General features: G+C 43.0%; 1 protein-coding gene across 2 annotated transcripts in view; it reads left to right on the top strand.

Annotated features, from left to right (window-relative positions):
• The window catches only part of SLC26A8 (solute carrier family 26 member 8), an 81,205-nt gene that overhangs the window by 44,293 nt on the left and 21,279 nt on the right, over positions 1 to 15,633 (top strand). For both annotated transcript variants that reach the window (XM_009451129.5, XM_009451131.5), the window contains exons 9-11: positions 3,161 to 3,308; positions 5,035 to 5,148; positions 11,594 to 11,671. In XM_009451129.5, coding sequence (XP_009449404.4) covers positions 3,161 to 3,308; positions 5,035 to 5,148; positions 11,594 to 11,671 — 340 coding nt within the window. The remainder of the gene's footprint in view (positions 1 to 3,160; positions 3,309 to 5,034; positions 5,149 to 11,593; positions 11,672 to 15,633) is intronic.

Raw genomic sequence — 15,633 nt, 5'->3', positions numbered from 1 at the left:
CTTTACATATTTGTATTATTTCATTTGCTCCCCACAGTAATGCTTTGAGGTAGATATTGTCTTCTTTTTTACGCTAAGGAAACTAAGGCTTCCCATGTTTAAATTACTTAGCACATTGCTCCTCCATGGCAGAGCTACCATTTGAACATATTTCTCCTTAATTCCAAAGTCTATAATTATAACCACTCTGTTATACTTACACAATATGCTTCTGTTATCAATGGCTTCAAAACCACACAGCCAGGCTGGGCACAGTGCCTCACGCCTGTAATCCCAGCACTTTGGGAAGCTGAGGCAGGTGGATCACTTGAGGCCAGGAGTTTGAGACCAGCCTGGCCAACATGGTGAAACCCCATCTCTACTAAAAATACAAAAACTAGCTGGGCATAGTGGTGTGTGCCTGCAATCCCAGCTACTTGGGAGGCTAAGGCAAGAGAATCACTTGAACCCGGGAGGTGGAGGTTGCAGTAAGCTAGGATCATGCCACTGCACTCCAGCCTGGGCAATAGAGGGAGACTATCTCAAAAAGTAAAAAAGAAAAAAGAAAAAACCCACACAACCAAGTTTTGCTTATCTCTTATAAGATTCAAAGGTACAGATGGACAAATGAGCATTTCAGAAGTCTAATTTTAAGCGTTGCTTTGAGCTTTCTCTTTTATTATGTATTTATCCAGGGCTGCTAGAGAATAGTAAGATTGGACAATTTAAGTTAGCTCCTGCTGTGTCCATGTCCCCTTTTAACCTCATTTGCTAACAAGAATTGGCTGTTACAGAGAACAGAAAGGAAAAACAGTAGTTTATGTTGTTATCATACTAAATATTCAAGCTTTACTAATATAGATTGGGGTAGTAAATTACATTTACTGTGTACCTCTTTGGGACAGCCTCATTCTTACCTAGCTTCTTACAAAGACAAAAAGGTGGAATTTGATAATAACTTAAATACCTACCTGTAAGCATTCAGTTATGCTTCTACTTAGCTCATTACCTGGAAAACGCAAAGGAGCTTGTCAGTTATAAATTATTTTATTATTTTTTTTGAAACAGAGTCTAGCTCTGTCGCCCAGGCTGGAGTGCAGTGGCACGATCTCGGCTCACTGCAACCTCTGCCTCCCGGGTTCATGCCATTCTCCTGCCTCAGCCTCCCAAGTAGCTGGGACTACAAGCACCTGCCACCACGCCCGGCTAATTTTTGTATTTTTAGTAGAGATGGGGTTTCACCGTGTTAGCCAGGATGGTCTCGATCTCCTGACCTTGTGATCTACCCACCTCGGCCTCCCAAAGTGCTGGGATTACAAGCGTGAGCCACCGCGCCCGGCCTTAAGTTATAAATTATAAATAAGAAATTAAAATAGACATAGTAGGGCCAGACACAGTGGCTCATGCCTGTAATCCCAGCACTGTGGGAGGCTGAGGCAGGCAAATCGCTTGAGCTCAGGATTTCAAGACCAACCTGGGCAACATGGTGAGACTCTGTTTCTAAAAAAAAAAAAAAAAAAATTAGCCAGGTATGGTTGCATGTATCTGAAATCCTAGCTACTTGGGAGGCTGAGGTGGGAGGATTTATTGAGGAAGGATGAGGCTGCAGTGAGCCATGATCACGCCACTGCACTCCAGCCTGGGTGACACAGCAAGACCTGGTCTCAATACAAAAAAAAAAAAGAAGAAGAAGAAGAAGAAGAAGGAAAGAAGAAGAAGAAGAAGACATAGTTGGATGGTGAAGAAAATGATATTTAGCTCTTTGAGGTGCTAAAAGTGAATTCTTTCTACTCAAAAATAAAATTTTAAATGCAAGAACTAATAAGAAATTTTAATTAGATAAGGGATTATTTGCTTTGTGGAAATATATATCACAAAATTTCTTTTAAGATAATTTTCCCAAGGGTATTTACATGATTCATTTTATTGAATTTGGATTTTTATATAATTTATCAGAAGGAAATCAACTGTTGAGGCATACATATTTGTCTTTGATGAAATGATTAAAGATAATCAAAAGAATGAATAAGCGTTTCAAATAGCAAACCTTATCTAAAACACTTAGATTTTTTTTTTCTGACTTAGAAAGTAATCTAGAGAAATAAAAAAGGAAGCATATTTGTGCTTCCAGATTTGACTTAAAGAATTATGCCAGTATGGATCTATAGAAAAACACCACTCTCCCCAAATCATCAAGATTTTTTTTCCTTCTATAGTCTGTTGGTATTGTGCTTGATTTCTGACTGTTAAACTAATGCTTCACTCTGGGATAAACCCCACTTGACCATAGTGTATTATCCTTTTATATATTGACTCTCTAAAATGATAAGAATTTTTGCATTTGTGTTTATGAAGGATGTTGGTCTGAGTGTCTTTTTTTTTTTTTTTTCTTCTTGTGCTGTCTATGTCTGGTTTTGGTGTCAGAGTATATTGAATTTTTTTTTTTTTTTGAGACTGATTCTCACTCTATCACCCAGGCTAGAGTGCAGTGGCACAATCTCTGCTCACTGCAACCTCTGCCTCCTGGGTTCAAGAGATTCCCATGCCTCAGCCTCCAGAGTAGCTGGGATTACAGATGCGCGCCACCACACCCAGCTAATTTTTTATATTTTTAGTAGAGATAAGGTTTCACCATGTTGGCCAGGCTGATCTCGAACTCCTGACCTCAAGTGGTCCACCCACCTCGGCCTCCCAAAGTGCTGGGATTGCAGGCGTGAGCCACCGCACCCAGCCATATGCCACCGCACCCAGCCGTATGTTGACATTATAGAAAGATTTGGAAAGTATTGCCTCATCTTCAACTTCTGGAAGAGTTTCTATAAAATAGGCATTATTTCTTCCTTAAATATCCATCTATTGTTCACCTATTGGTATGGTCTCAAACAGTATCAAGAAACCATTTTTCGTGAATCATTAATGTTTTGCCTGTTCTGTTTACTGCCATTGCTACCTGGCAGAAACATTGAACTACAAGACACAACAACATGTTCTCTCAATGGCTTTCATAACTTGGCTTGGTTTGCTGGCAGTTTTGGCAGGCTGCTGCCTCAATCACTCCGCTTGTCCCTATTGTCATTAAAAAAAAAAAAAAAATCAGGACAGCCCAGTGTTAGAATAGAGTGGCGGAGGTACCAAGAAAGGATTCCTGCTATCTAGAAGTAATTCCACTATTCTATTCCAGCTTTCTGTTTCCTGTAACACCAGATTTCAGCCTTCTTCCCAAGATAATTTTACAAGCCTTCTCCTTATCTTTGGTGAGCTCCTTTCTGCTCATATTTCTGGGCAAGAAGATTGCCAGTCTTCACAATTACAGTGTCAATTCCAACCAGGTGAGAGGACTATTACTTCCTCTGATCCTTAACTCTCTGTTCTTTAATCAAAGCCTCCTGCCAACATGAAGCAGGAGTCTTTTTTAACTGAAGAGCCACTTGGACCATGGTTTGGACAGTAATCACAAAGGATTTTTGAGAGGTGAGGGATACTTAACTTTGAGGGCACTTGAATTAACCTGAGTGTTATTGCCCTAGAACAGATATGGTACAGAGAGGCCAGAAAATTATGGCATCATGTTGTTAAGCTAGGAGAGTTTCACTTTTCTTAATTTTAGCTTTCTTTCTACCAAGTCCTCCAACCACATACTGAGGTGCAATAAGAAATGCTGCAGAACGTCTTATAACAAGCCAGGGTTGGGCCAGGAGTAGTGGCTCACGTCTGTAATCCCAGCACCTTGGGAGGCCAAGGCAGGTGGATCACGAGGTCAGGAGATCAAGACCATCCTGGCTAACACGGTGAAACCCTGTCTCTACCAAAAATACAAAAAAAAAATTAGCTGGGCATGGTGGCGGGCGCCTGTACTCCCAGCTACTCGGGAGGCAGAGGCAGGAGAATGGCATGAACCCAGGAGGCGGAACTTGCAGTGAGCCGAGACCGCGCCACTGCACTCCAGCCTGGGCGACTCCATCTCAAAAAAAAAAAAAAAAAAAAAAAAAAACAAAAGCGAGGGCTTCTAATACCATACAGTTGGCCTCCCAGAAATAGTGTTTGTCTTTTAGCCCTTTCCCTAGAACTCAAGAGGGAAATATGGAAACAACAGGTGTTCCAATTTGACCTTTTTTTTTTTTTTGAGATGGAGTTTTGCTCTTGTTACCCATGCTGGAGTGCAATGGCATGATCTTGGGTCACCACAACCTCCACCTCCCAGGTTCAAGCGATTCTCCTGCCTCAGCCACCCGAGTAGCTGGGATTACAGGTGCTCACCACCATGCCCAGCTAATTTTTGTATTTTTAGTAGAGATGGGGTTTCACCACGTTGGCCAGACTGGTCTCGAACTCCTGACCTCGTGATCTGCCTGCCTCAGCCTCCCAAAGTGCTGGGATTACAGGTGTGAGCCACTGCACCCAGCCCAATTTGACCTTCAGGGTAGTACATAAGGCAGGGAGAATAGCATTGTGCTTCTCCCTGTCATCCTAAGTCCTGGTCATCACTTGAAAGAGAATAAAAATGCCAGAGTCTCATTTTCTCACCTTGAAAAAGCACTTTCCTTGTGATGACTAGCTAAAATGATGATTTGGTTTAATCAAGAAAATCAGATGTGCCATCCTTTTGTTCTAATTTTTTTTTTTTTTTTTTTTGAGATGGAGTTTCGCTCTTGCTGCCCAGGCTGGAGTGCAATGGTGCAATCTCGGCTCACCGCAACGTCTGTCTCTCAGGTTCAAGCGATTCTCCTGCCTCAGACTCCCGAGTAGCTGGGATTACAGGCATGCGCCACTATGCCTGGCAAATTTTGTATATTTAGTAGAGACAGGGTTTCTCCATGTTGGTCAGGCTTGTCTCAAACTCCCGACCTCAGGTGATCCACCAGCCTCAGCCTCCTAAAGTGTTGAGCTTATAGGTGTGAGCCACCTCGTCCGGCCTTCTAATAATATTTCAATCTGTTATTTCAAGTGATGCAAACAACCCTATCTTCATATAAAAAAAAAACCATATGCCTTCAACTCAAAATCAGCATTCTTCAACAAAAAGGGGGGCCTAAAGCATCTGCTGTTTCTTTACAGGATTTAATAGCCATCGGCCTTTGCAATGTCGTCAGTTCATTTTTCAGATCTTGTGTGTTTACTGGTGCTATTGCTAGGACTATTATCCAGGATAAATCTGGAGGAAGACAACAGGTATGTTGAAATACAATTTGATCTCTAATACATAAACATATTCATATCAATTCATATGTATATTCAGAGTAGGGAATTAAATGGGTTTAATCTTCTTGCTGTTTCAATGCTATGCTTAATGGGAAAGACCTCTGGGAAAAATTTGGATTCCATGCTTGCCTTAATTTTTGCTCAGATTTTGTCTTAAAAGTTACTTGTCAATGTGGAACTTGAAAGCCATTTTCTACAGAAATATGTGAGAGGTTTCCATATATTAGCCCACAAAACCCCACTTTCCATGTAACATACCTAAAGGATAAGAATATTTTAGGTAAACTGGCCAAGTGTGGTGGCTCACGCCTGTAATACCAACACTTTAGAAGGCCGAAGTGTGTGGATCACTTGAGGTCAGGAGTTCGAGACCAGCCTGGCTAACATGGTAAAACCCCATCTCAACTAGAAATACAAAAAAAAAAGAAAAAAAAAAAAACAATTAGCTGGGTGTTGTGGTGCACACATATAATTCCAGCTACCCAGGAGGCTGACGCAGGAGAATCACTTGAACCTAGGAGACAGAGGTTGCAATGAGTTGAGATGGTGCCACTGCACTCCAGCCTGGGTGGCAGAATGAGATTCCGTCTCAAACAAGCAAACAAAACAGAATATTTCTGGTAAACTTACCATCATCTGCTAATGCTTTCCCCCTGTGGGAAGATGCATTCTCACACCTAGTCTGGAAAAGCAGTAATACAACTCTACACACCTTGACAGCAAACCAAAAATTTTCCTGGCTTCCTCGAAAGGGCATGGCAAGGGGCTTTCATGACAGGGTGTCAGGTCTTTGTCTAGGAGAGCCTAGAGAATGTATAATTGTTCTACTTTTGTATAAGAGAAAATTATCTAGGTCAGATTTTCTGCAGGTATTCTGAGTCAGTAAACTAAATGTTTAGGCATGTGTTAAGCATACATAGAGAGAATGGTGGTCGAAAAGACTGTAGAGGCAAAGTGTCTAATTGCAGGCATGAGATTTTATAAGTCTAATGTTCATGAGTTTTTTGTTTTTGTTTTTGTTTTGAGACACAGTCTTGCTCTGTCACCCAGGCTGGAGTGCAGTGACGCGATCTTGGCTCACTGCAACCTCCGCCTCCCAGGCTCAAGTGATTTTCCTGCCTCAGCCTCCCGAGTAGCTGGGATTACAGGCATCCGCCATGACATCCAGCTAACATTTGTATTTTTAGCAGAGATGGGGTTTTACTATGTTGGCCAGGCTGGTCTTGAACTCCTGAACTCAAGTGATCTGCCTGCCTTGGCCTCCCAAAGTGCTGGGATTACAGGCATGAACCACCGGGCCCGGCCCAATGTTCATGAGTTTTGAACTGACTAGATAAAATTACAACATGCTAACCTGAGAGGTGTCCCATCTCAACTATGCAGAGTGACAAAATGTCAGAGAGCTATCGGAATTGAAACTGGGGTTACCCGGGGAATGAGTCAGCATTCAGACGCCAGAGAAACAGTGGCAGAGGTCAAAGACAAGCTTCTGCTGCAGAAACATAGTAAAAGGTGTAGCCATGGTCAGAAACGAATGTGTCAGCAGAATGAACAGTCAACTTTCACATGGAAAGACAAAGTGTCATAGTCCATGGGCAAATATGTGGTGAAGCATAAGGTAAAAGGTAATACAAGTCAGAAAGATTAGGCAGGGGTGAGAGCATGGGTATAGAGCAGGGGTGTCCAATCTTTTGGCTTCCCTGACCCCACTGGAAGAAGGAGAATTGTCTTGGGCCACACATAAAATGCACTAATTCTAACAATAGTTGATGAGCTAAAAAAAAAAAAAAAAAATCGCTAAAATATTTTATAATGTTTTAAGAAAGTTTACGAATTTTTGTTGGGCTGCATCCAAAGCTGTCCTGGGCCACATGTGGCCCCGCAGGCCTCAGGTTGGACAAGTTTGGTCTAGAATAAGACTACATTGTACCATTTTATGTGGACCAAGTTTTGTTTGTCACAGAGCTTCTTCCGGACACATTGGCCTTTTCCACTACTGCTTAATAGACAGAGAAATTTGGGCTATGTTCAGAAGAAGAGTGTTTTGTACAAGCATGCAAAAACTTTGGAGTCAAAGAGACTCCAAAGAGACTTGGAGAGTTTTAGAAGAAGAAATGGAAATGGCGATTCCAGAGATTAGTTCCACTAACTTTTTATGACATACTTTGTTTATTCAGTATATAAGCATAATGTAAATTTGGGAGACAAGATGTGCACGGCTAGAAAAAACCTAAATCACAGTGCAAGGAAAATTGAGTGCAGAATGAGGACGATTTTTAAAAAGCGGCATAAATATTGCAAGAAGGAGAATGATGGCAGAAGTGGGACTTTCATGGAGTACTGAAAGGGTTTAGGGTATGTGTAGATGGAAGGAGGAAGAAGGGCTTCAGTTCAGCCTCAGAGCTGTCTTAACAGCAGGATTCCACTTGTGCGTGCAATGCGGACTGGAGGAAGACTGGCTGTGCCAAATGCACTCATTGATTCTGGGAATAGAAAGGCCAAGTTTTGGGAGGGTTTTGGCAGAGAATTGAATTTCCAACCCCTGAGCAAGCCCATTTTTAGCATTTTAGCCTGTTGGACAGAAGGTCTGCCTCAAAGGTAGCCTATGGCACTCATTTTGTTTTCCGCTGCCACCTTGTTCATCTGTGCAGCACAGTTCTGCCAGTGACACCTCTCAATGCAGTGCAGCGGCCCTCCACAGGGAGGCATGTCCCTAGGAATGCTGAGAAGCCCTCCCTGAGGCCTTGACATGCCCCTTGCAAATCCCTGGCTCAAGCAGAGAATGTTGCTGACCCCTGGCCCTACACATGGCAGCTGCCCAGACTATACTCTTGAGTTCCTAATCTGGACCAGAAAAGACCTATGAGACTCATTCATCTTCTTCATTCCATGGGAGTGGAGTTTTCTCTCCACCTCTTATCTCTGGAGGCCTTATGATTTTTTTTTTTTTTCAGAGACAGGGTCTCACTATGTTGTCCAAACTCCAGGCCTCAAGTGATCTTCTCACTTCAGCCCCCCAGAGTGCTAGGATTCCAGGCATGAGCCACCGTGCGCCAACCCGTTGGGGGCTCTTGATTCACTCTGCCTGAGAATGTCCCTATTTCTTCAAAGTTTCTTAGGACTGCAGAAAAGAGAAATATGTGGCTGGCTCTGAACCTCTCAAAAATAATCTGCCATCAAGGGTCACTTTGTTTTTATTTTTTATCTGGCATAGATGCAAACTGTGTATATGTGTTTAGATTTCACTTAATTTCTTGCTGTCTAGAACTCATTTCCCTCCAGTGGCTGCAGCAAAACCTACTGGTCCTTCTGGCCACAGCCTCAGCCTGAGGCATTGGCAGGCCTGACCCATGGCAAAGGGGATGTGATGAGCCCTAGTAGGCCTGTGGCCAGCTGGGCTGTCCCCCACTCCATCTTTCTGGTCATCCTATTCGTACCATTGTGCTTCCGTGTTCTCCAAGATTAGGTTTCTTTCATTGCCCCCTGCTTTCTAAGGACCTGCCTTGCCCAGGCTCCCCGAACAGCTTTAAAAATGGGTTATTGTAAAAGAGAGAAATGAATGCGTTGCATTCTTTTTAGAGGAAGTCAATGGGGCCGTGGAGAGAGCCTGGATTTTGGAGTCAGATGGTCAGGGGAGGTTGAACCTGACTCCATGCTTCCTAGATGTATGTGACCTTGGGCAAATTAATTTTGCTCTCTGAGGCTCTAGTCTTCATCTGGAAAGTGGGGATAAGACAAACTTGCCCATTGTGAGAATTAAATTAGATGCTAATGGGTGCCTGTCACTTAAGAGTTCAAAAATCATCACTTCTACCCCAAGACCCAAGTGCCTGGGCAGGTGTTCATCATCTGCTATTCTACTTCATGGAGCCCCCTGTACATGGAGCAATTGATGCCTGAGGGTCTGCATGTTGATTGTGGCTGTGGCTATGGAAACTCACATGGCTTTGACTCTCTGGAGAGAAGGCACAGTCAGTCTTTGCTCAAGAAAGCCTGGAAAAGTGATGGAAAATCTGGTCAGAAAAACAAAGCATGCATGAGATGTAAAACATGCAGACAGTGCTTGCTGTCATCAGACCCTGTTCAGGCACTGAGGCTGAGCTCTGAGAGCCATCAAGCATCTTCCTGAGGCACAATGCCACAGAGGATGGTCCTCTGATCCCAAAACCCATTCCTATGAATGTGCAGCCAAGAGGAACACAATTATTGGCAGGCCTCCAACCCTCTCTGAGCAGCTAATTTTATGGGATTTGGTGTCTAGTTTGTGCTCATTTTGACCTAGGATTTTTGTTGTTGTTGTTGTTGTTGTTGTTGTTTTGAGATGGAGTTTTGCTCTTGTTGCCCTGGCTGGAGTGCATTGGCGAGGTCTTGGCTCTGCAACCTCTGCCTCCCAGGTGCAAACGATTCTCCTGCCTCAGCCTCCCAAGTAGCTGGGATTACAGGCGCCCGCCACTACGCCCAGCTAATTTTTTTGTATTTTTAGTAGAGGTGGGGTTTCACCATGTTGGCCAGGCTGGTGTCGAACTCCTGACCTCAGGTGATCTGCCTGGCTCGGCCTCCCAAAGTGCTGGGATTACAGGTGCGAGCCACCACGCCTGGCCTAACCTAGTTTTATACAACTTATTTTGTGTCTGCCTGCCTTTGTTTCCTTAAAAATAATCAGAAGAATTTTGGAGAAAAAAAGTGGCAGAAAAGAAAAGGCCTGATATAGATTTCCTGTGCTAATGAAAATAGTTTTTTCTATAACATCAGCAAAGGCCAACTGAAGCTAGAGCCAGAAATTAGATCCAGCAACAGGCTGACATGTCACCTGGCTGGAGAGGCTTTGGGGTTACCTCTCTCAGTTCCACAGTGTCTGAAATGTTTGCCATCAGAGCTTTCTGAGTTTCAGTTATGGTGATCCATTTTCCTGAGTCCTTCCTACACTACTCTCATGTGATTCAGCCTTTCCATATCAGGCCACTCACTTTAGCTGTGAGTCAGCTGGGATGGGGAAAGAAAGAAGCAGGACGTTGATTGCATTGCTATTATTTTCGGCAATACATTTATAAGGCAAATAGCAATGAGTAGCGAGAGGGAACCCAGTGGGAAGGAGTATTTTTCCCCCCCTACGTAAAAAATACAGAGAAAAATTAGAGAATCATTGCTGAATGGTCCTTTGGTAGATTAGAATCGAGAGACCCTCTCAGTTCTTGCTTTTCTGTGCCATTGTTCTGATTTGTGGTTATAATTTTGCCCCATCCCCTATTCCCATCACAGTGGAAAATGACACTGGTTTCTATTATTTTTATTACTAGTGGCTTACAAAATAGAAATTTACCAATAGAGGATATAATGAGTTCAAGACTATCCAGAGACCATTGGGCTTATCAAGGAAACTATGCTTCTTAGTTTTCCATCTTTATTTTGACAAGTGAGAATCACTGCCTACCAAGAGACACTGAGCCCAAAGTAGTCAACCCAACTGGGATAGGATCCAGAGCTGCTATATACAGCCTTGACTCATGTTTGTAGCTTTTTCTTTCTTTCTTTCTTTTTGATGGCACTGGAGCAGAGAGAAACTAAAGCAGGAAAATGGGAAGTGATTATCTTTGTGTTTTTTAAGATGAAGCTCCACTGAAGCTGCTAGATGGGCAGTTACCCAAGCAGCAAACAGGAGAGTGAGGGGTGGGAAATTTACTTACATGGGAAGTAGGGTGCTTGGGATTTTAGGGCTGACACTGAGGAGCTACTAGGGCTTTTCTTTCCTTATATTTATTTATTTATTTTTTTTGAGATGGAGTCTCACTCTGTCGCCAGGCTGGAGTGCAGTGGCGCGATCTTGGCTCACTGCAATCTCCGTCTCCCAGGTTCAAGCGATTCTCCTCTCTCAGCCTCCCAAGTAGCTGGAATTACAGACACGCACCACCGAGCCCAGCTAATTTTTGTATTTTTAGTAGAGACAGGGTTTCACCATGTTGGCCAGGATGGTCTCCATCTTTTGACCTTGTGATCTGCCGGCCTCAGCCTCCCAATGTGCTAGGATTACAGGTGTGAGCCACCGCACCCGGCCAACTACGGCTTTTCTAAATTGTGCAAGGAGAGGTTAAACTTAGGAGGAGATGCAAATCAGATTTTAGGAGAATTCAGATTCATAGCAAAGAGCAGTGGCAGTAAAGATTCAAATGCCCAGGACAACGTGGAGCTTTTCAGGGAGCATCTTTCCATTCATTCAGGGAGTATTTATTGAGTACCTAGTATGTGTTTAGCACTTTGATAAGACTTGAAAATGTCAGTTCAACAAAAATACACTTGGACTGAACTCAACTCCTTTTAAGAAAAATTGACATGCTTCTCACCAAGCAGAAGGCCTCAGTTGCAGACAGGGACCAAAACGTTCCTGATGGTTTCTCTCCAACTGGCTCTGTCTCCTCAGTTTGCATCTCTGGTAGGCGCAGGTGTGATGCTGCTCCTGATGGTGAAGATGGGACACTTTTTCTACACACTGCCAAATGTAAGTAGAACTGATCAAATAACTAAGTCAACAACGACCAGGGCTCTGGATTGCTCCTTGGTGTGTGTGTGCGGGGGGTGAGGGGGTGGGGGCGGGGGGGCGGGCATCTCCGAGGAGAATTGCATTCGGATTATCCCCAATGGTTGCTCCAGCCTATTTCTAGTCCCTTTCATTCAAAATAATAGTATCTGGATCCCAGGGTTGAGGGTTAAATGATGTGATATATATATATATACACACACTTACACACACGTATATTTATATATAAGATTTATATGGTGTGTAGATAGATAGATGTAATAGTACTGGGCCTATAGTAAACACTCAAGAAACATTAGTTATAGGGCTGGGCACCGTGGCTGTTGCCTGTAATCCCAGCACTTTGGGAGGCCAAGCTGGGCAGATTACCTGAAGTCAGGAGTTCAAGACCCGCCTGGCCAACATGGAGAAACCCCATCTCTACCAAAAATACAAAAATTAGCCGGTCATGGTGGTGTGTGCCTGTAATCCCAGCTACTTTGGGGGCTGAGGCAGGAGAATCTCTTGAACCTGGGAGGCAGAGATTGCAGTGAGCCGAGATCCCACCACTGCACTCAAGCCTGGGTTACAGAGTGAGACTCCGTCTAAAAAAGAAAAAAAAGCATTAGTTATAGGCCAAGAGTGGTGTAATCCCAGCACTTTGGGAGGCCAAGGTGTGCAGATCACTTGAGGTCAGGAGTTCAAGATCAGCCGGGCCAACGTGGCAAAACCCCGTCTCTACTAAAAATATAAAAATTAGCTGGGTGTGGTGACAGGTGCCTGTAATCCCGGCCATTCTGGAGGCTGAGGCAGGAGAATCACTTGAACCTGGGAGGCTGCAGTGAGCTGAGATCACGCCATTGCACTCCAGCCTGGGTGACCGAGTGAGACTGTTTCAAAAAATAAATAAATAAATAAATAAAATTAAGTTATTATTATTATTGAATCTTCTTTTTATTGCTTAAGCTATAAAGCAAGCTTCGTAAGTAAGGATTCAGTGAAAAATGACCAAAATAGACTTCCGAAGCCACACCAACATGGGCTTGGAAACTCACTGTGCATTCATGCCATCTGTTTTCCTACACTGCTTCCAGAAGGCCTTGTTCTGCATTTGTGTGAACTCAGTCCTCCCATTGCTGCTACACTGCCTCTTGGTTAGTTCACAACACTAGAAGGCAGGTCTGAAAGTTGTGTCTTAACTCAGTATTCAGCAAGCATGCCTCTATATACAAATGTGTCATTCTTCCCTTTGTGTGAAACTGAGCACCCTGTAGAGATGCCAGGTGTGTTAATTATTAGCTATAATCCTTCTCTTCTTAGGTTACAGTAGGTCTATACTCAGTGACCATCATTTCCTTTTAAGTTTTCTTCATGTTCCTGTTAGCCATTTTTATGTAGTACTTAGGGAGGTGATAGAAGGTTTATTTGTGGATGTAGCAGCTTGGTTACACACCGATGTGGCTGTCCCTGAAGCTGGGGTGGTTGTAAATGTGATCTCCATCCTTCTGAATGCTTCCTTTCCACCTGGTGAATAGCAGGGGTCAGTAGAGCAGGACCACCCACAAGGCTGCTGCTGCCTTCTGCTCATATGATTCAAGGACCTTGGAGCCAAGGCATGGAATCTATGCAAGGAGGGTGGAACTAGTAAGCTCAAATTGACACGCAAGCGGTCCTCTGATTCCCAGTAGAGGTAATCTCCAGAATTCAGTTTCTACAGCACCTTTGTTGCTATCACTATTGGAATCTATTTTAGGAGGGCCACTCACTGATTTACTTTGGACATGGATATTTTTTCTTTACAACTAAATGAAGCAGAATTTTAAAATTCCAAAAGAACAAAAATTATCAGAGTTCACTGACGGGTAGTGATAAAAGTTGGGACTCCTTTATTATAAACATGTTGGGGACAGAACAGCCCTTGCTTTTGGCTAGCCATATTATATCACATTAATTTTATAGCATCTAGTTAGCATGTTTCTGAGTGAGCAGTTGTGATTATAATAAGATCAATGGAATAGATGAATTACTATAACAATAAGGTTCTATGAGTACTAAGCTATAAATGACTTCTTCCTTTCTTGAAAAACTGTGAATAGCTGCAAAACCCTTGTTAGAGTCCCTAGTAGAGCATTCAGGCTAGGATCTCAACTAGTTACAAGAGGACCAACACAAATTTTGAAAAACATGATATAAAATAATATATTCGATATTATTCCAATTTTGTGTGGAAGAAAAATGTAGAACATACCAGTGGTTATCTCTGGGATAATGGAAATTATGTATGAGTTTAACTTGTTTTTACAACATGAGCATGTTTCACCTTAATATTTAGAAGGATAAAAATGTTGTTGCATATTGTTTTATGAAAAGATTTGTTTCCTCTCCATACTCCCTGCCTCAAGTCAAAAACCTTTCAAAAACCCTATGAGGTTGAGTTTATTTTCCTTCCCACCGTATTTCTTCAAATTGAAGGAAGTTTGGAAATTCTTGACTGGGAAGAAGATAGCATAGTGGAAAAGATGGTATGGTGGGAAAGAAGTAATTTCTGCCAACTTCATCTTTGCTTTTCGCTCCTCTACTGACCTGTTGTGTCTAACGGGTCACTGGGTACCCTCAGAAAGCCAGAGTAAGCGTGGACTCAGCCATTCCTCATGGTAAGATTAGTTCTAATTCTCAGGCAGAGAATATGGAGGAGAGGACAGCTAGGAAAGGGCTAAGAAATTAAACCAATACAGGAATTTCATGACCACAAGAAAATCTTTTTTTTTTTTTTTTGAAATGGGAGTCTCCCTCTGTTGCCCAGGCTGGAGTGCAGTGGCATGACCTCAGCTCAGCTCAGCTCAGCTCACTTCAACCTCTGCCTCCCAGGTTCAAGCAATTTTCCTGCCTCAGCCTCCTGAGTAGCTGGGACTACAGGCACCTGCCACCACGCCTGGCTAATTTTTGCATTTTTAGTAGAGACGGGGTTTCGCCATGTTGGCCAGGCTGGTCTTGAACCCCTGACCTCAGGTGATCCGCCCACCTCAGCTTCCCAAAGTGCTGGGATTACAGGTGTGAGCAAAAATGTTTCTTTCTTTCTTTCTTTCTTTCTTTTTTTTTTTTTTTTGAGATGGAGTTTCGCTCTTGTTGCCCAGGCTGGAGTGCAATGGCGCAATCTCGGCTCATGGCAACCTCCGCCTCCCAGGTTCAAGCGATTCTCCTGCCTCAGCCTCCCGAGTAGCTGGGATTACAGGCATGCGTCACCACACCCAGCTAACTTTTTTGTATTTTTAGTAGAGACGGGGTTTCTCCATGTTGGTCAGGCTGGTCTCGAACCCCCAACCTCAGGTGATTCCACCTGCCTCAGCCTCCCAAAGTGCTGGGATTACAGGTGTGAGCCACCACGCCCAGCCAGGTGTGAGCAAAAATGCTTCTTAAAAGTAGGTTAAATTCTACTTTGAAGCCCTGAACGATTTTTATATCCTTGTGCGTATAAATCTTCATTTTCTCATATTTAGGAAACTTTCTTTCCATTATAAAAGTAAACATGCTCATTTTCAAAACTTTAGAAAATGCAAAATAGATAAAAATGTCATTCACCATCACAAATAAAAAACGATTCACATTTTGGCATCTATCCAACCAATATTATTTTCTATAAATGGATATCACTTTGCATAGTTGTAACCTAACTGTACAATTTTATATTCTTGTTATTTAATATATAGCATGAAACTTCATTCTATAACATTTGACATTTTTGGAAAATTAGGTTGTCTACATTTTTGTTATAAATAACAATGAGTAATTTTGTATGTCTACCTTTTTTTTTTTTTTTTTTTTTTTGAGACAGGGTCTCACTCTCTTGCCCAGACTGGAGAGCAGTGGCCCAATCTCGGCTCACTGCAACCTCTGCCTCCCAGGCTCAAGGAGTTCTCCCACCTCAGCCTCCTGAGTAGCTGGGA

The sequence above is a fragment of the Pan troglodytes genome, chromosome 5 (assembly GCF_028858775.2).
Source record: "Pan troglodytes isolate AG18354 chromosome 5, NHGRI_mPanTro3-v2.0_pri, whole genome shotgun sequence".
In the NCBI taxonomy this organism is placed as follows: Eukaryota; Metazoa; Chordata; class Mammalia; order Primates; family Hominidae; genus Pan; species Pan troglodytes.
The sequence above is the reverse complement of the archived record's forward strand: the minus strand, read 5'-3'. Positions and strand labels throughout refer to the sequence as shown.